At 44.0% G+C, this 19999-nt stretch overlaps 1 protein-coding gene and 1 non-coding gene across 3 annotated transcripts in view; one reads left to right on the forward strand and one right to left on the reverse strand.

Annotated features, from left to right (window-relative positions):
* The first annotated feature begins 216 nt into the window (after positions 1-216).
* On the forward strand, positions 217-344 carry LOC144171257 (U5 spliceosomal RNA). The gene has a single exon (XR_013322925.1). It is a non-coding gene; the product is annotated as a U5 spliceosomal RNA (small nuclear RNA).
* Positions 345-5022: 4678 nt separating this feature from the next.
* Positions 5023-19999, reverse strand: part of LOC144169398 (metallo-beta-lactamase domain-containing protein 1) — a 45727-nt gene continuing 30750 nt past the window's right edge. For both annotated transcript variants that reach the window (XM_077698520.1, XM_077698519.1), the window contains one exon: positions 5023-13503. In XM_077698520.1, the coding sequence (XP_077554646.1) occupies positions 13265-13503 (239 nt within the window). In that variant the 3' untranslated portion in view covers positions 5023-13264. The remainder of the gene's footprint in view (positions 13504-19999) is intronic.

A 19999-nucleotide genomic window follows, 5' to 3' on the forward strand; every position in this document is an offset into this window, starting at 1 on the left:
CCCAGCTATTCGAACTCTGTTACTTATTAGAGCATGAATTTAATTATTCTAGAAAGAAAAACGTGCACATTATCTTGGGCAAAAAAAAACATTTAGCCAAATAGGTGTTTAGCAAGACTACTGTTAAATAAAGTTGTTAAAAATACATTGGCTCACCGGCAATCGTTACCCATTCGTGGCCGGTGGCCACCTTTGACAAATTTTGGGTTATCATCCATGCTCTGGCCTCTCCTCAGATAAATACGAGCTGATCTTTCGCCTTTTACTAAAGATCACCGTGGGGAGGGGCCACGTAATGAGCTTTTTAAGCAAATTTTTGAATGGTCCTGGCCGTTTGGCCGGGGCCTCGCAATAATCCCAAAATCAGAACTCGCATGACACAACAATTCGAAGCCAACCGTGACGACACTAGGCCTCCTCAACGACTAGTCCTAGATCGTCCAGCGCCTCGAGACGCGGTCCCCGCTCAGTGTTCTTATGTTTTCATGTGGGGCCTTAGGTTAAGACTGCCCGCGGACCGTCCAGGACTGGTAATTTGTGAATCGAGGACGCCGATTAGTGGCGCGGTTGTGTGAATCCTGACCGAAATACATGTGTTCAGCAGCGCCGACGCTCCGCTGTCCTTTCAAAGCCCATCGGACTCATTGTCGCTTTACCTGGCCAGCCTCAGCCGAAGTCATTGCAAGTTAGAGATGCCCTTGTTCGTATTTTGAGAGCCGTGTAGTTATACAGTCAACAAAAAATTATGGAGCATTTGCTTGCGTTACTCATTTGCTTAAAAATGACGTCGAAAGACTGCCGCCCTGTAACTCCTCATCGCACTGAGGAATACAGTGACGGTATTTGTGTTGCGAGGATATATCATTGGGCCAGAACGTTTTTTTTATTACTTTGGTTAGAATTAGCACGTTGAGTGTGTTCAAGTATAGTTTAGATATGCGAGTTCCAAACCAAAATAGCTCCAAACTAACACCTTCCCTCACAACAAGCTGTGGCACAAAATATTCCCCACCCCAATACATGCAGTCGGTACATGCAGGCAAGACGTGTATACCTGCCTCAACAGAAATTGCCAACCTGTTGGCAAGCCACTTCAGCTCCAGTTTTTCAGCTGTTAATACTGGCAACTCCGACTATGCAGATAAGACCTTACAGGCAGACTTCATGTCAGCAACGCCAGTTACGAGACGGAGATCTGTGACGCCCCCTGGGAAAATGAAAGCCAAAAAATCATGTGACCATAACAGCACCCCTAGCTTCATTGTTAAGGGCTGTGTACCAGTGCTTACACTCATACTGAGACATATCCTCAATCTCTGTATACACTCCGGAGTCTTTCCAACCCTATGGAAACACTGATCAATTGTTGCACACATATTTAGGCTCGGCGACCCTTCTCTTGTGGTCAATTATAGCCCTGTATACTGGTTTGCTCCTTGTCCAAAGTTCTGGAGCTTATTCTGTACAACCGCCTTTACTCTTACTTCTCCCAGAAACTGTGTATGCAACAGCATTACTTTCTTCCTCATTGTTCACCTGTGACAAATTTGTGTGCTTTCCTTAGCAAAGTGGTCCCTGCCGTACATTCAATACACCAAATTGATGCAATCTACTTCAATTTGCCAAAGGCATTCGACATGGTGTCTGTACCTCTTGCTGCTGTGTAAACTGGATCCCTATGGAATATGTAAGATGTACTTGATGCTTTTTGAAAGTAATCTGTCTAACCGTACAAACGTTGTTTGAGGCTCGGGTTGTTTCTCTGGTGAACTTAGGTCAACTTCTGGAGTGCCTCAGGGAAGTAACCTGGACCCCCTGTTGTTCTTGATTTCTATCAATGTCTTGGCTCAGCACATGCAACACTCTGAAATGCTCCCCTTTGCTGATGACATTAAGATCTTTTGGGCTATAGATAGGGATGGCGAGTGCTCTCTTCTACAGCATGAAATTTACACCGTCTCAGCATGGTGTTCAGCAAGCATGCTTCACATCAACCTATCCAAGACAAATGTGATGTCGCACCATCGTCGACAGGTGCTGATTTAATTTTTGTAGAAGCTGCGCAATGGTTCGACCCATTACTCGATTTTCAGCAGTCCGGGACTTGGCGGTGCACATTGATCCATCACTAAGTTTTAAACACCCCATTGTAAGAACAGGCAGTGAGGCAATGAAGTCCCTTGGGGTCTTGTCACAAAAGAGTTCACCTATCCTACCTGCTAGTTGTCCCTCTTTCGGGCTATTGTGCGTTCCGGGCTAGAGTACTGCTCAGTTGTATGAAACTCTGTTCCTCAATACTTGTCAGTCTCTGGAACGAGTCCAGATGAGATTTGTTCCAAACTATTATGACCGTTAGCTTTTCAGACTATCTTATCCCCCACTCAGGGACGCTACACCACATAATGTGACATTCCCAAACACCCCAGCTCTCCCTCCCAACCCCAGCCCCTTCACAGTGGGCAGTCACGCTGACCAGCTCCGACCCCTGCTCCCAGCTTCGGCTGGTGAATAGCGCACGGCCGGCCAGCTACTGCCATGGAGTCCTGGTCTGAGGACAGGTCTGGAATGACCGCAACGACAACCGATGGGAAAAATAGGGAGTTTTTTCCTCTTCCTCCAGTTATTGAGAGGCCCATTTCCATTATTAAGGTGTAGGTTCACTTGAAGTCAACGTACTAGTACAATTAGTTTTAAACTGCGGGTTTACGCTGTAGAGTAAGAACCCCCAAGGGTTGGCTTTTGAACTAAAATAATAAAAGCCGTATTCTAAAAGAAAAAAAGAGGACGGGTGTCCTGGCATGATCGAAAGGGAGAAATCGGTGTTGTTTTCATAGAAATGCAGCAGAGTTGGGTGAAGTTATGTCGTTAGAAAGATCTGGCAAAATGAGAATGTGAGGTCATATTGCAGAAGCTCTGGTCAGTGCGTTTTTCCTCAGCAGTGCCCAGGTCGCAACTGTAATAGCTAATTCGAGTGGCAGCAGACAGATCAAAATCATTGCTTTTAGGCAGCCCAGGAAAGGCTATCATTTTCGAAAGTCGATGCGTCATCCCAACCATGTGAAGTGGGTGGCCAGAGAAGCCGTTGCAAAAGTAGTTCACCTTCTGATGGGCATATGCAGTGCATTATTGTTTTCGAGTACAATAGAAGGGGCAATCGCTTTGTCGTCAAGACCACATCCAAACATGATCTGTACCATGTGGTTGCTCGATAGGGGTCGTAGTAGCACGAGAATCTGAAGTTGTCCAAGACAAAACAGCCAGGAATCAGTCCTTGTTTCGCAATGCCAGTATTAAAGCTGCAGACGATACTGGTGTGCCTCAATCTTGTCTAAGCCATGCGAAGTGCTTATGCATGAAGGTGTTGATGTCAGTTTCGTATTTCAAAGAATTGATGTGGGCTGTGTACATAAGCCTTCATCCACAAACATTAATTCACACTACAGACAGCTGCACAGCAGGTGTATGAGCTAAGTGCTGCCATGGTCACATTGCACGAGTTTTGGCACTTGCATGGAACGAAAAGTCTTGCAGAAAGCGTTGACCAATACACCACTCTCCATATGTGCCTTTCTGTGAGCATATATGTAACGCTGTCCGAGTTTTGAAACTCCCATGAAACTAACAGTCCTGGGGAGGGAAGCATTGGAAAATACACCTCAGCAGGTACGCAATTTGGTGTTTGTTAGGCCTAACGGTAAGGAGCCCTAACTTTTGAGCCTAATGCCCCTAAACCACTAAATGTGATAGCACTACCGCCAATGTCACAGTGTTGTCCAATACACCACTGCAGACATGTGCTACTCTGTGGCTGTTCTACAGCGAGATTTCACCTGAGAAAATCCAAACAAAGCAAAGGCTAACAGGGCTGTTGCAAGGAAATAAAAGACAATCTTTTAGGTGGCTCTCTGCTTCATAGGATTGCGCCAGTGAACGGTTTACATTTCTTTAGCCTCATCCCACAGTTACGCACTGCAAGCAGGACCGCGACGATAACAAAAAAAGTAGACAAAGTTTGCTCAGTAGGCTTAAGTTCCCTTTGCAGATGTAAAGTCTACAGAGGGCCTTTTAAATGGCCTCTGAAATATGGAGGCATTGGCAATGTTCACAGCACGGAAGACTCAAGACAGCTGGGAAAGTGCAGATTATATAAGCATGTTTCATGTCACCCTCCACGGTCTGCTCAGGCGACATGCATATATAGTGTCCCTGCTAAACTTGCACCACCATTTCAAGAACTAAAAAGTCACCACCGGCAATGATCATAGCACTCTCTAAGAAATATAGTGAAGACCCTTAAATCACCCGTCGGTAATGAGGCTGTTTGTCAATTGAACCCCAACAGCATTCTCTCTGGCAAAGCACTTCTTCAGAGGAGGCAAAGAGGCTTTCTGGCATGGAGGTTGGTACAGCAAAATTCTGAAGGTGTTTTGTGTTACTGTGCAAAAAAAAAAAAAGAAAATTGCATGAAAGGGAACAAGGACAGAAATCAAAGGCACATAGACACCGCTCTGTGTGTTTCTGGCTTCATCTTCCAAGGAGAGGTGCAATCCTCTCCTTGCGATTTAGTCCCTGCGATTTACTCCCTGCTTTCTGTTATTTATCTTTCCCCATCCTCCAATCTTTTCTTTTCTTCCAGGTGACAGTGACCACAACCACAGGATAATAAATGATGCATAGAGTTACGATGAGTTCACGACATTTGGAAGAACGTGCATGCATAAAACAAGGAGTTCATTTCTAGCTGCAGCCAAAACATAGTCTGTCCCTTATTTTTAATGTTGTCAATGTTGAGTTCCCTCTCCTGCAAGAAATAAAATAAATGAACAAACATAAAATGTGCTCTCATAAGCACGATATGCATTCCCAATGTGATATAGCTGTTGTGCTTCAGTGTCTCACCACTCGGTTGGTTCCAGATCGGCTACGGGAATAGAAACCTACAATCTCGCCCCAGACAGCACCATAGCACCTCGCACACTACTCCCACTCCTAATGGAGGGCAGTATCAAGTCAGAACCCACATTGCTTTGATATTTTATTGAGCACAAAGGTTCTAGCCACAACTGCACACAAAAGGCTTCACCAGGCACCATTCAAATACATGCGCATCTCCTTCTCTCCCTCCTTCCATAGCAAAATCTCCGTAGAAAAAGTGAACGCACATTCCCACATCTTTCAGTGCAAAACCGTAACACCTGCCATAAGCTTACACAAAAAGAAGCTTATTTGTGACAGATGGGATTTGGGGTTCACACACTTCCTCAATACAAAACTTCTTCCTCTCACTAGTTTCTTATGGCAATTAAATGCCTCGATGTGGCCATTGCCCGAAACCCAACCACACTTGAAATAAGCTTTACTACAACCCTGTGTGACAGCATTACCGTAAGGGTCAATGACCCAGAACAGGCCTTGTTCAAGCTGCACTGCGCTGAGCCCTCCATTTCTATCTTGAACAAAATGCATGAACTTGCACGCTCAAGATGACCTCGTAAAAAACACTTCCAAAAGCCACACTGACACAAAGATGCTGCGGCGTGCACACAAATGCAGGTCATGAACGTAGCCCTTCTAATAATATGGTTTCCTAATTACTGGCAAGATAATGCAATGTTGGACTAGTATTGGCACATAGTCTGCATCAGTCAAAAGCAATGGGCCCCATTCTCAGGCTTAGAATTTAGGGTGGGCCGTACAGAGAAACACAGTGTCATTTTCAAAAACCACTACCTACAGCAATTAAGAAACAATGAGCGGCACACCCTGCAAATGTGCATGTACAGTAAAGCCTTGTTATAGCGAGACTGCCTTACTTGAATTGTTGCTTTATTCAAAGTTTTTGCAGCCCCCACTGCAGTGCAGAGAGGGAAAATCGCTCCAGCTTTTAACAAAGTTATACCCGTGCCACACGTACATGAAAAATGACATTAGCTGTTTAAGGCCTTAATATACCGAATGACATTATTTGGCGGGCCGTGCTACATGCCAAAACATGAAGGCATTAAATGTATTAGCTGTGATAACAACCAAAAAAAGAAATACACTAATATTTTAGAAGTTTTTAACGAAGAGAAAAACGTCGTACGAGAGTTAGAAATGTTTTTTGTGAAACAAACCGTTATGAGAAATAGTGTTTTCTAAAAAACGGTGTGAGCCGCTTCTAAAAGCGGCTTTAGCAGCTGCCGTCGCCTGCCTGCCAGCGGTAGCCAAATCTGAAAAATTCAAAACAAGTAACAAAATGTTTTGCCTTTGGCCGCTGTTTTAGTGAACTAAGTCTTTTTCAGAACTTCTCGCCACCAACAGTGCACAAAAAATTGTCTTCTTTCGAAGTTCAGCTACGTTTCCGCGTCAACGCTCTGGTGCTGAGAGTTTCGTTGGTTTCATTTGGTGCTCAACGCGTTCAAGAGTAGGCAGATTTAAGGTGTTCGTGAAGGCGAATGAGTTGTGTGAACTCCTTAAACCAAAAATGACATTAGAGCGAATGGCATTATATTTTTGCTTGTAGCAGCAAATTAATGGAATTAAAATTTAAGGCATTAAGCACTTACTGTCATTTTTCGTGTACACGCGGCACGGGTATTATAGGTGTCTGCTCCGAGGAATTCATTGAAACAAGGGTTTACGGCACACTTTCCTGCGGTCAACAGAACCATCACAAAGCTTATTAGTGATCCCCTGACACACAAGTCACACTACAGCGGCATATGGTAAGGCACGTACCTTGCTGTTATCAGTGCAAGACACCATTGTGCACTACAACGCGACATGCATGCCTGAATGTCACGTGTCACGAGTAACATGCTACCCAATGCAACGAGGTACTCCGTGTACGAACCGCGTGTTCGGGCACTACCACATATTGTGGACTAGTGGTTTTCAGATGAAAGTTGTCTGACCTTTGGGGCTCTCTGCAAGGTAATTACAGTTGAACCCCTTTATAAGAGACACGTACCGGGGAGCAATTTCTGTCTCTTATACGAGATGTCTCTTATAAGCAGGGAACCATGTTTTCACTTACTAATCAGACCCTAGTTCAATGTGGGCACCGTATGACTAAAACAAGCTCAAAAGAACGCTACAGCATGTTGCAAAAGAATCATTTTAATTAATGTTTGGCCCCAGAATTTATGAAACTTTGTTTGCTTCATGACTGTATTTACACTGTTTTTTACAACCTATTCTACAAGCTTTTTTTCCTTTCCTTGTTTGTGGAAGATGAATCGTCGATTATGAGTTCACAAGCCTGATGAATAGCTAGAGCGCACAGCTTCTTCCGCTGTGTGCTCAGGCTATTCATTATGCTTGCAGGACTCAACATCTGCAGTGCTTCTTGATTGGGAGCTACGCGAATGGGAGAGCCCGCATGTGCTATCGCGCTACATCCAATGGATGGCAGCAAGCTTCAACCACTTCTTTAAGTAGCATTTCCATTGGCAGGGCTTCTCATTGTCATTTTATAGCTGACTGAACCACTTCGTGTTTGCTGAAGTTATAATAAATAGCGACTGCAGGTGTCTGTCGTCCACCTGTGTTTCCACAATGGAAGCAACTGCAATTAGTGACTGGTGGCACTGCATCTGAGGTTAAAATGTCTGTTACAAGCGAGATTATTGATTAAACTTCAAGGATGACTTGTCCCTTATAACCAATCTTCTACATCCAATGTCTGTTATAAAAGAGGTCGATTTAATGGGAAAGATGGGGCGGCCAACCATGTGGGTGAATACTGTCTCTTATACCCATTTGTCTCTTACATCCACGTCTCTTATAACGAGGTTCAACTGTAGTCACTTTTGAGTGAAAGTCTCCTTCACCTATTTCTTTTTTTCGCTTTGCCGCACAGTGCTGGTGTCATGAAGGCAAGGCCACCATTGAGCACAGCTTGAATTGGCTAGTAGAATGAAAGGAGTTCGTGAATGATTTGTGGCAAAGCCAGCATTTTGTATCATCGTCGTTAGGGCTAGTTAAGAAACGAGGTGAGAACAAAAATGAAAAGACAAGGCTTTACAGAGTCATGGTCCCTAAATTCGCCTCTTTATGCCCCAACATATTCAGAGAAGTTAGTATAAAGAACCAATTTTCTAAGGCATTTGTCTACTGTAACTCGATTTTAGAGCGGAGGTTTAGTAGAACAAAACATGTAAACGCATTCCAGAGGCCCCAGAAATGCTGCTTCCCAAAAATGTGAAAAACAGCCTTTACACCTATTCTAAACACAGTACAAAGTTCCATAAAAATGTATATACATATCAAGCCTGACCCATCATCCAAATAATCACAGTACAAAATCAAACATTTCAAACCTCAAACATGCGCCAAGAAAACATACAGGAGACCTGCACAGCTATTACAGACAGGCGAAAAAAAAAGCCTCTTCAATTTATGCCTACAACCCGCATAGTAAGCACAGCCCAGTGTTTTCAAAAACTGGTCACACACCTTCCCCGGACCAGCCATCACGTGACAAACTGTAAAACTACGAATTGTGCACAAATTGGCAGCAACAGCAGGCTTACAGATCTCCCCAGTCCTCCTCTGCCTTTGTTCGAAGCTCTGGCCATTCCTACTGACCCAAAGGGGTCTGCTAAAAAAGCACTAACCACAATGACCCCACCATGCCTTACAACATTACTCCCTTATTTCTGCGCACCTTGATTCAGGAAGATAGCCACCACAGTTTGAAGCATTGCCTCGTATTTTGAGAGACTGCTCAAATACTTATCGTGATAATCAGTGGCACAGGAACCAAAACTAAATGGACATAGCATTGAACAAAAGATGTTTTCCTAAACAGAGGCCTTAAAAATAGTTTATATTTATATACGTGATAACAAATATATATATGCATATAGAAAACACAAACAAAGGAGATCAGCCATCATTTATCAGCTTGCAGATTGATAACTTTTTTGAAAAGAAGCGCCTGACAGACTAAAGGGCTATTTAACAAATAGTTCAAAGCACAACGAAACATTCGTTAAACATAACCAAAAATGAGAGCTACATAGATAAAGAACACACAGTGAGATCCAAGGGAGTCTTTTTTTGCCCACAATGAAATATTTATTAAAGGCTTTCGGGACTATATTGTTTCATTCTGCTGGCGAAACATAATCATCGCAAAAAAAGGAAAAAAATCTAATTCCTTTCATGATCCTCAAAATGTTCGACTGATTTACAAAAAAAGAAAGAGAGATGAACTTTCAGAAATTTTTAAGAATTAGGTCACACGTGATATGTATGGTAAGATAAGAGGTGCAACCTGGGAAGAAAAACATTGTTCAGGATGTCTGAAGTTCTGCCCGTTTTCCTTATTTCTAACTTGATCCAGCTTGATCAGCTGAGCACAAAAAAATTCATTTCCGATCAACTCAAAGTGATATGACCTATAGCAACAAGCACTGAGATACAATACAACTTGGCGATCACGATGGTTCTCCAGAGAGGAAATTTCGTACAGAAGGCATTATATTGCTGCTTTAAAACAAACAGCTTTTTATTTGACAGCCTGATGGTCAGTCATGAAAAGTTGCGCAACAATAACTACAAATTTTCCGCCGATTTTGCCACAACACCACATGGGCCAGACAAATTAGCAATACAGTAAAACTTCGTTACAAGAGACACTCAAGGGAACCGGAAGATGTGTCTCTGGTAACCAAAGTCTCTTCTATGCAATGTTGCTAACATGGCAAGCATAGGAAAGCCAACCAAAACGCTTTCATTCAAATTTCTCTCATAGCTGTAACTTGAGCGCACAAAAAACGAGGACTGAACGAAGACACGAAGACCACCGCAGACTAACACATGTCCAGCCTTAAAGGTTGGCCATACACGCATCTGGCTGCACACAGTGTGCAGTGCACAACAAAAAAGTGCGAGCCGTTGTTTGACCTAACGACGACGGAGTTCCACCACTAAGACAGGACTACAAGAGAGATAGTGGAAGCCTGGCAGATGTCAAAATTAAGGGAACGTGCGTAAGTAAACCATCAGTAGCCCTGTCCGATAAGGAAATTAAGTTGTTAGACGATAGAGATAATGCAAAGGTTAAAGTGTGATTCTTGTTTTTCTTCTTGCGTTTGTGTGTATGACGCGATATGTACACATTTGATCATGCGTGGGTGTTGTCAAAGAGGGTATACATGTGTTGAATGATGAATAAAATTTCAGTTGTTAGTCTGCGCTGGTCTTCGCGTCTTCGTTCAGTCCTTGTTTTTTTGTGCACTCAAGTTACAGCTATCTAGCTGTAACACCAACTAGCCCACCTTTCAGCGTTATTGTCTCATATAACCAAGTGTCTCTTGTAATGAAGTTTTACTATAGCACAACATTGTAATTGTACAGAGGAAGCTCATGAAAAGTCAATATTAAAGCTCAGTATACGAAAGCAATATTTGCACTTCAAAGTGCAGCATATTGGAGGGTTACCGGTGAACTTACATCACCTGGGTACATTTCGCGTGCACCAAATGTCACACACGACAGAATCTTATTATCGTATCGAAAGCTTTTGCTGCACAGGAACACAGTTTAGGTGTTGTTAAGATTGGCTCCCTGTCAAAATGCATACGATCAGTCAGTGAATCAAAAGAGAGGTGCAACTTGCTCTTGATGGCAAAAGTTCACATCAGGAAATTTATACGCCTATTCAGACTTCAGCTATCATCTACCAGTCACCCCAGATAATCGCAACCCTTGTTACCCCCTCACCAATGTGCTTGAGTGAATGAATAGAGTGAAAAGTTGTGTGCAGTATGTCTGTCACTTACAAAACACACTGAAGTTTTCGCAGTGGAGAAAAAAAAATCTCCATCATCTTTGAAGTCTCCTATCGCAATACCATGCCTGACACCACTGAGCAAGGGTTTTTCTGGCTTTACACTGGCAACACAACCCCAAAATTTGGTAGTGCGAGAACACTGAGTGGGGCAGCAGAGCATTGCATGGCAAAACTCCACATAGATTTCTGTAGGCCAATGGTTACTAAGATAGCAATGGCCATCATGGTGGCATTACAGATGGGCTGTATAGTTCAGGAATAGATTTTCTATCCTTCAACGAACTTATTAACGTTTACAAGTACCAGCTAAACAGGCATGCAGCAAGAGTAGAAGAAATTGTGTAATGAGGACTAGAGGTATACAGATCACGAAATAACGCTAACATATTATGATCTGTGCCTGTATACTTTCTCGCATAAAAAAGGTGCTCGACTGTAACAGCGGTAAACTTTAAAAACTGGAGCATTGAAATGAACCGGACAAGATGAGCTTCACGAAAACGCTACCTTACTTTAAATGAACGAGCCCCTCGCAACAGAAAAAAGCATAACACAGAGATAATTTCAACAAAACTTTGAAGAAGAAGAAAAGTTTCATTGGCTCCTTCAAGATGGTCGCTTTGGAGGAATAACTGCTTCCAAGATTTTAATGGTACCTCTAAAGCAGAGCTACAAACCAAGTCAGACAAGAAATTTGTTTGACAGCACTAGTTAGAAGCAGCTAAGTTAAATGGAAAAAAATTGCCGTCACTCCCATAACATAACCTGCATTTTTGTAAGCACTTAGTATTTCATTCGTACGCGCACACTTTCATCATGAACATCTAAAAGCTAAACTTTTAAAGTGCAGGGAACGTCAACAATAAACAAAACATATGAAACTGACTCCATGCTCACAGATAATGACCGCACCATTACCGAAGGCACATTGTCAAACCCTCTGCCCAACGATGGACCAATTGATAGTGTCCTTCAATTTGGCCATACGTAGCTGTTATCAAAAGGCTAAATCTTGTACCCAATGGCTAAATGCCTAGACAGAAATTCTATTCATATTTGGGTCACGGAGGTAGAACTCAAAGGCCTGCGCAAGGAAAGCACATACAAAGATGCTTTGACCATTTTTCTTGTGGGATAATACACAAACACCCCCACTGTTGTCTTTCGTTACCAGATGTATTTGTGTATGCCGCCACACAAGGAACAAAGTTGAACCCAGCAAATAATGTGTTGCATCCTGCCTATTTTATTATGACTGGTCCCAACTGCATAAGGAGGTCCCGAGTAACAAGGAGAAATTTCAGATTATTCCAAAATTCCCCGACAAGACAATGACTGAAGAGTATTTGTTCCGCCGGCAAAGAGTTGTGGAGAGCAGATTTGGAGAATGGGTCTCTTTAGCCACTCTAGTCGTTGGCAACCGAGCGAAGGTGTCTACCAACAATGTATTTCAAATGCACAGCCCACAGATACCAAATGTGTTCATTGCATCACTTAGGGGTGATACAAAAGGCTTACTTCCTGTTCCTCAAATACTACTGGCAAAAACGAGCCCTTATTCTCAGAGACAACATTACCCCAAGCAAATGCAATCATCATCCCTGTTTTAGGAAGAACACTTCGTTTTCTAAGAGACTAAAAAAACCTCCTCTGCCACACTTCTGCATCACCCATAGTTGAAACAAATAGAAGAAATTTGGAATGACTGGACTAAGTGAAGCCCGCATCCACATACTGCCGTGTATTGAACACTCCAGTCTGCTATTCTTTTGTAATAGTTACCACGCAACTGAAAATGCACACGGAGCAATCGCCTTCACCCAAACCGTTCTTGAACTTATCACTTTTGGTAGCACTGCCACGTGTTCTATGAGGAACTACTTTTCCCTCATCTCTGGCTCTCAACAAGCAGTCAAAATACCCTTTCCAGCCGTGACAACTTATCTTTATTGCAGTCAGTGTCCTCAGCTCTGCCGCCCGATTCCCAAGCTACCCAAGCGTCTTTTCCCTCCACAGACAACTGCGGGCACCTTTTCTAACATCTAGCGCAAGCCATATAAATTAACTACACCACTGCTACGCTGCCTTAAATAGCACTCGTAAAAAAAGATATGGCGGCTTGAAGGCGCCAGTACTGTAAAGAAGATCCATACAAAAGGGGCGGGAGACAGAGAGATAAGAGAGCACAGTAGTACGGTACTTCTCACACTCCGCTCGATTCTCAGTCATCACAGACAGCGGGGCTCTTCGATGTACAGTCCCAAACTCACCACGGATAGTTCGTGAGTAGTGCGAGGATTCTCTGCACCATAGAAATACATGCATGTGAAAAGCAAATGCTGGACTGCTTCCCAGGGCGCCCTTAGTGAGCCCGAGACTGATATCTAGGAGCCCCAGTATCGAAATGTAATAACCATAAGCTCGTACAAGCTAAGGTTGAGGGAAGAGGGAACCGCAACTGTTCTATGCGCGAGCGTTGCATCAGGGGCTGCCGCCCTCCTCCCCCTCGCTTACGCCATCGTGGCACTCAAAGAGGCGGGCATGTTCCTCCCGCATATGTTCGGTGACCCTGAACATGGGGCCATGGCCGGGGATGATGTAGTCGGCCACGTCCAAAATCATCTGGCGGCTCTTGCACTGCTGCTTGGGGTCCTCGCTGCCACCCAGCTCCCTCCACAGCTTGGGGTTCCCAATGTCCTCCACCTTCTCAAACAGGTCCCCTGCAGGAGAGGTGGGGAAGAAGGGAGGACGAGTTTTACCTTAGATAAAACTCCCGTGGATGCCCACAAATGCTTCGGCATACGACGGAAAGATGGCATGTCGAACGACGAGCTCTGTTTTATCAGCTAGCTGCACAGATGGAGGAGTGAGTTAAGAACAAAGAACTTCTTCCTCTTCGCAACACGACAGTTGGGGCTGTTTGGTGCCCAAATAGTGAGCACGTACCCCTGCCCATACATAGGGTGGCAGTATCCCTCCACTTCGAAAAGCATCGTCTCGAAGCAAAAATAGTCGAGAAAATAAAGCAAGTTGCAAAAGTCAACAAAACTGGGGATACAAAAATCGCAAAGAATCGGAGCAAGATCGAAAAGAAAAGTCCATGAGTTAGAGGTGTGCGAATATTCAAAACTTCAAATAAGTTTATTTATTTATTTGTTTATTAGTTCTTTTCTGAATACAAACAAGTCTGGATATAGAGGAATGACTAGCAGGCATTCAAAAGTGTTTGCTATTCTATTTGACTCACAGCAAAGTTTTACCGTTCGAAGTATATGAAGTTTTTCGGTGTTTAAAATTTACAAAACATAGAGGAATAAAAGTTGGCTCAGCCGCACAACTTGTATACTATAACAATAGAGTCCTTCAATGCTTTTCCTAATCGTGAAACTCCCATCCACAGATCGGAGGGCACCAGGCGGGCGCCGCTGCTCTGTGCGTGCAGCCACGTGACAGAACCTGCACCCACCTTTGGTAGCACTTTCTCGATAGAAACACATTGTTGGTAATTGTGCCCTCAATTGTTGTTACAAAACAAAGCCAGCAGAAAAGTCTTGTAATTGCAGCCCTTACGGGGAACCCACATCAGGCAGAACGCACACTCAAAACTGTTGGCTGATGTTGGGTTTTGATTCTGAGAAATTTCTCAAAAGTCTCCATGCCAAAGGAGATTTTAAAGGGAGTTGGGTTCCAAGATGGTGTAAAATCTTTCCTGACATTCAACTACGCTTTTCATGGCCTTGCCCGGCTGCAGCTCTCAACCTTAAAAATCGATTTCACACCACGGACATCCAAGTTCGGCGCAGTTGATTCTAGGGAAAATTCACGCGCGTCGAGAGCCTAAGTGGCTTGGCCGTGATGCTTGCATGCCATAGGCACCAAGGTTCGAGACATTTTAGTTTAACCTGCAAGGAGGTGGATATAGGGAGTGACATGCTGAACTTATTTCTGACACCTGCTAGGACTGTACTTGCGTGCAAAAAAAAAATCCCGGGCCATTTCCACAAACGTGAAACCTGGAGAGGGGCGAAGCATGCAGTGTATAAGTGTATTCTTGGCACCTTGGGGTTTTTTCCAACAGTGATGAAACCGTTGGGGGTAGAGGTATACAGCTCTACTGTAAAAGACTGGTGTCTTTGAAGCATGAAGCACGCTCTAGCGCGAGGCGTAAACGAGTGTCCCGGTGTTTTAGTACCGTGACTACATGATGCGATGATTATGACGACGATTACAACAATGATGGCGACAGGAGGCGCCAACAGCCCCAGCCCCTAAGGGGCTTGTCCCCTAAAGGCAGGGGAGACATATTGACACGGTGAAAAACGTAAAGTTTGCACGGGTGAACAATACTTCTATTTAGTTTACTTTGGACTCAGCTTCTTCAGTGCTTCCCTTTTATGCATCACTGAGGTGCGGTGTGGTGACATACTGTGATTTTGAAAACACTGAAAGTCTTGGAATTATTGAACACTTTAAAACAACGACTACTCTCGTGAGTGCCTCTGGTATCTGATGGAAACAAGTTGGCTGTAGCATTCAAGTTTAGAATGGGAATGGCAGTTGGAATATTTTTGAATAATTCTCGGCTTTGTACATTGCTCGTTACGCTTGCGCTCACAGGAACTCATTCACAGAGAGCATTCACATTCTTACATATTTATTTTACAGAACATATTAACATAGTTGGCATCATTACAGGCATGCGGTTGTAAGGCCTTTTATTTAGGGAGGTTATTTCTGGCCCATTAACCCCAAGAAGCAAAGGTCGTCAGGGTGGTTAAAAAAAAAAAAAAAGATGTCCACAAAACAAAAAGGCTGCTGTTTTAAGAGCTCCTTTTACAGTTTGGCAATGTGCTTAATTACAAAGCATCCAATATGTCCTCCCCTCCCCCACCCAAGAGAAAGAAAACAAAAAGCGAAGACAATGCCAAAAAAAAAAAAAAAAGGAGATCTCCATTGCAGCTTTAATTCACCTGGCTTCACGTTTACTCACAGGGAATCGTGAGAAAACCACTATACTCGAAGCCTTATTATTTTTGCAAGTAAAAAAAAATGCAGAAGGCCCTTCAAAAAAAAAAAAAAAAGGCATCTTATCTGCCGTTGCCGAGGGGTATGCCCTCTACAATGTCTGCACACACATTGACGCGGTATTTATCTCCATTCACGACAGATTCGCCAAGCTGGTGTGAGATTGCTTTTTACATAAGCAGACTCGCAGTGAATAAAAGCTCAATTGGTTAACTTTTTTTCGGGGAATGGTACGCCTCTATCTCGCGCGCAGCTCAGCGCCAAAAGGAGAGCGAAAAAATCTGCAGAAATTCAGGGAATTCTCTACTACTGCGTAGCATTCTTGTGCCGCTTGTCTAGAGTGTAGAGGGCCAATTCCTTACAGCCAAATATGGCTGTACTTTGAATACAGCCATATTTGGAACGTTTTTTTTGCTAACTTTTTTCTTTTATTGTTCGGTAGTGGGGGGAGATACATAAGATGCGTTTTTTGATTTGTCAGATCATTTTTGCGAACATTTTGTTTTGTTTATTTTATTTTTTAGTTTTTCAAAATTCTGTCCAATTATCTAAATTTCCGCTTTAACTATAACGAAGGCGGAACTTCCACCAAATTTGCATTTTTGTGGAAATGCAGGACGCTACACGCTTCGCCATTTTCACTGTTTTCATTCGTATTTTAGACGTTTTTTATGAATTTTTTTATTTATCCTTTGGTTTCTTGAACAGATATGTATAAGATGCACATTTTTGTTTTTCTTGGATAATTTTTGTGAAAATTTTATTTTTCTACTTTTCTTGTTTATTGGTTTTTTCGAATTATGTGTGACCAATTATCTCCATTTACGCTACTATAACGACTGAAAGTAGAACTTCTGCCAAATCTGCATTTTTGTGTGAATGCAGGGTGCTACACAGTCCTGGCCGTTCAGGTACTCAGCAAAGAATTCTAAGCATTAATAGAGACGTTTTGTCGCCGTTTCCTCTGTAGCAACACTGGCAGGCAGCAGCGCAGTAACAGCGTGACTGTTCACACAAAATTTTTTACTGCTCAAAAAATGCCAAGTCCATTTGAGCGGCCCACGACAATTAAAGCGAATGCACACTGCTGATACTGTGGCAAGCGTCCATTCCCTACCGAATGCCCTCCGACCACTTCCCTGGCTGCTCTTCGATCAATGTCAGTGTCGCGGTGCGGCCTCCTCGGGTAGCGCACAAAGCTCTCCCATAGCGTGACGGTGGAGTTTAATGACCAGAAAAGCCTTGAAGGACTCTGATAACGCTTTTAAGCGCAAAATAGGCTCCCGTGGGTTGGCTTCCTCGCACGACGCCAAAGCCGTGCAACGAAGCCCAACGCACATAAGCCTTTGGTGAAAACAGTGTATGCTTACTCTGGGTGTAGCCAAGCCGAATGCTACTTGTGTAAATTTTATAAGAAAAGAAGTTACCCGTCAATACAGCGGCATATGTGAGAAACTTGACTTGCAGTAAGGTTGTACAAGCCACTAGCATGCTCAGCCTGTTTTCAATGACTGGAGGTGCGTGCCAGTCGAATACATCTTGTCAAGTAAGGGAACTCATATTTCTTCATGAAAATGTATGCAAAATTTTTGTTCCATTGCTTTCCCATTTAATCTTAATACTTTATACCATTTTCTTATCAAGCACTCAGCATATGTGCTAAGTTTTGACTTGCTAAGTCATCGCTATTTTCTTGTATCTACGTTTTAGAAGGGAGGCCAGTGCACAGCGTTCCAGTGACTCCAGCGTTCCGGCACCTAAAATTTTCCTTCGTTATGTAGATGACTGTTTTTGCATAAATCGTAGAGACGTGCTACCCCAGTTTACAACGCACCTCAACTGCATGAATGCGGCCATACAGTTCACTGTTGAAGAGGAGATCAATGGGCAACTGCCGTTTTTAGTCGTGCTCGTCAAACGCGCCGGACCGGACCTCGAATTTGACGTGTACCGGAAGAGCAGCCACACCGGTCGTTATCTCTGCTTCAGATCCGTTCAACCCGCCTCACACAAGCGCTCTGTGGTGTCTTCTCTGATCCGACGCAGCCACACTGTTTGCACTAGGCCAGAAGACGATGGCGAACGACATTAAGAGAGTTCGTCAGGACCTGTCGGGCTGCGGCTACCCTGACGCCTTTGTTTCATCCGTGGAAAGAAGGATGGCTCTGCAGACAACGCCCAGTGCCGGCAAAAAGAAGTGGGCTGCCATTCCTTATGTCACTGGCACAAGCGAAGCTTTGGCTCGTGTTCTGCGCAGCTATGAAGTACATCGAAGAGGCTGCGACACACACTGACCCACGTAAAGGATAAGCTTCCTAAAGAAAGATATCCCAGAGTGATATATGAGGTCCCTTGTGCAAACTGCAACTCTGTGTACGTAGGCGAGACGGGCTGCTTTCAAAAGCGTCTAAAACAGCACTGCTATGATGTGAAGACTAAAAAAGTGGTGTCAAATGCCCTCGCCGAACATGAAGAGCTGTCGGGCCACGAGATAGACTGGGAAAATGCATGCATCATCACTACGGAGAAGAATTTGGCCGCAAGATTAAATTTAGAATCGCTAATAATACAGACAACGCCTAACACCCTTAATCGCAACATCGGAACCTTGCACCCAATGTATGCACGCTGCCTACATCATGTTTTAAAGCCTACTTAAGGCCAATTTTCTCTGCAATAAAATTAATTGTGAACAAGGCTCCCGTGCGGGAGCCGAAACGTATTTTAAGTTTTTCTTTTTCGTTACTTGGTCGGTGCCCTCTTTCTCTCTCAAATGTACCCTCCCGACCAGATGGTTGTCCGTCAAGCCCTTGACTTCAACAATGCCATTTATAACAATACAGCAGATATGACAATGAACAACTATGGCACCGTCCACTTTTGTATGCCTTATACGGTAAAATAAACCGCTCATTACAATGCTCCAGTGCTGCGATATCGAATATAATGATTTAATTCGGTCACAGTGTGCACCAACAATGTGAGCTGCCGCCGGTACGCGCCGTGAGCCACGATGTGCCTCGCATCCCTTCCACCGCTCGGAAAATGAGCTCGCCCCCGCGCCCACTCGTGAGCTAGTGCCGCTCGCTCGTGCGTTCGGTTGTTGTGTCACATGCGTGCCGCTTTGAATTTGACTGGGTGCCTCTTCAACTGCCTCAGTCTTTCCGCGGATTGGATGCCAGGGGCGATGTTAGCGATGTCAGGAACCTCCGAGTGCCTCATGGAAGAGGCGATAGTTGCGCGGATACGTGCTGCAGACAGCGGTGACAGTGACGACTCTGACGACGCGGTTGTGCAGCCTGCTCAGGTAATGTCTTCACAGGAGGCCCAAGATATGATGCAGTCCCTCAGGGACTTCGTTCCTGCCAAGGACTTTTTGCTCAGCTATATGAAGCACCTATAGATGCTCTTGAAAAAGGTGTGCGCCAACTTTGCGTGCACAAAACAAAGCTGACCGACTATGGCTTCTTTTCTGCAAATAAGTAGTACAATTAAACCTCGTAATAACAAGACAGGCTATAATTAAATAACGGCTATAACGAGCAAATCGTAATTCCCCTTGAGAGTCCTTATAGAAACCAATGTATTTAAAACCTCGTCTTAATGAGGTAAAATTGCAGGATATAACAAGCAAATTTCGTTCGAAAATAAAATTTTGAGACAATTTCACGACAGTGCACAACGCAGATTTTTGACGGTGCACAAGGCGACAAGTGTATGTTAAGGAGTTCAAAACTCCCGCCATGCACACTCCTGCAATGCACACAAAGCCAGACGGCGCGCCATGCGTCCACTGTGCCCGCACAGCCATTCCCACCTTCCTCTCGCTGCACACAGTACGCAGCCAATGCATGTGACACACACAGCCGTGGCGCGCTCGCCTACAACTGCTGTCACTCGTCGATGTGCACCGCGAGAAGTGCGTTGTTAGTTTTGTGCGTGTTTCCTGTTTTCTTTCTTTCTTCTTTTTTTTTTTTTTTTTACTGCTTCAGCCTTATTCGTTTTGAGCAGCATGACTGCGCCAGGCGGAAAGCGAAAGATGCTATACGTGAAGGCAGCTGTAATAAAAGCCATCACATCGGGCACGAAGCTGAGCGAGCCGTCGTTTGCATCAGAAAGATGCATCAACGTCCCACTACGAACTTCTTTTCAGCAAAGCGGGTTTGACATAGGAGTTCTGTATTTGGAACT

Source organism: Haemaphysalis longicornis, unplaced genomic scaffold (assembly GCF_048455015.1).
Source record: "Haemaphysalis longicornis isolate Haplotype H1 unplaced genomic scaffold, Haemaphysalis longicornis Haplotype H1 scaffold_2, whole genome shotgun sequence".
NCBI lineage: Eukaryota > Metazoa > Arthropoda > Arachnida > Ixodida > Ixodidae > Haemaphysalis > Haemaphysalis longicornis.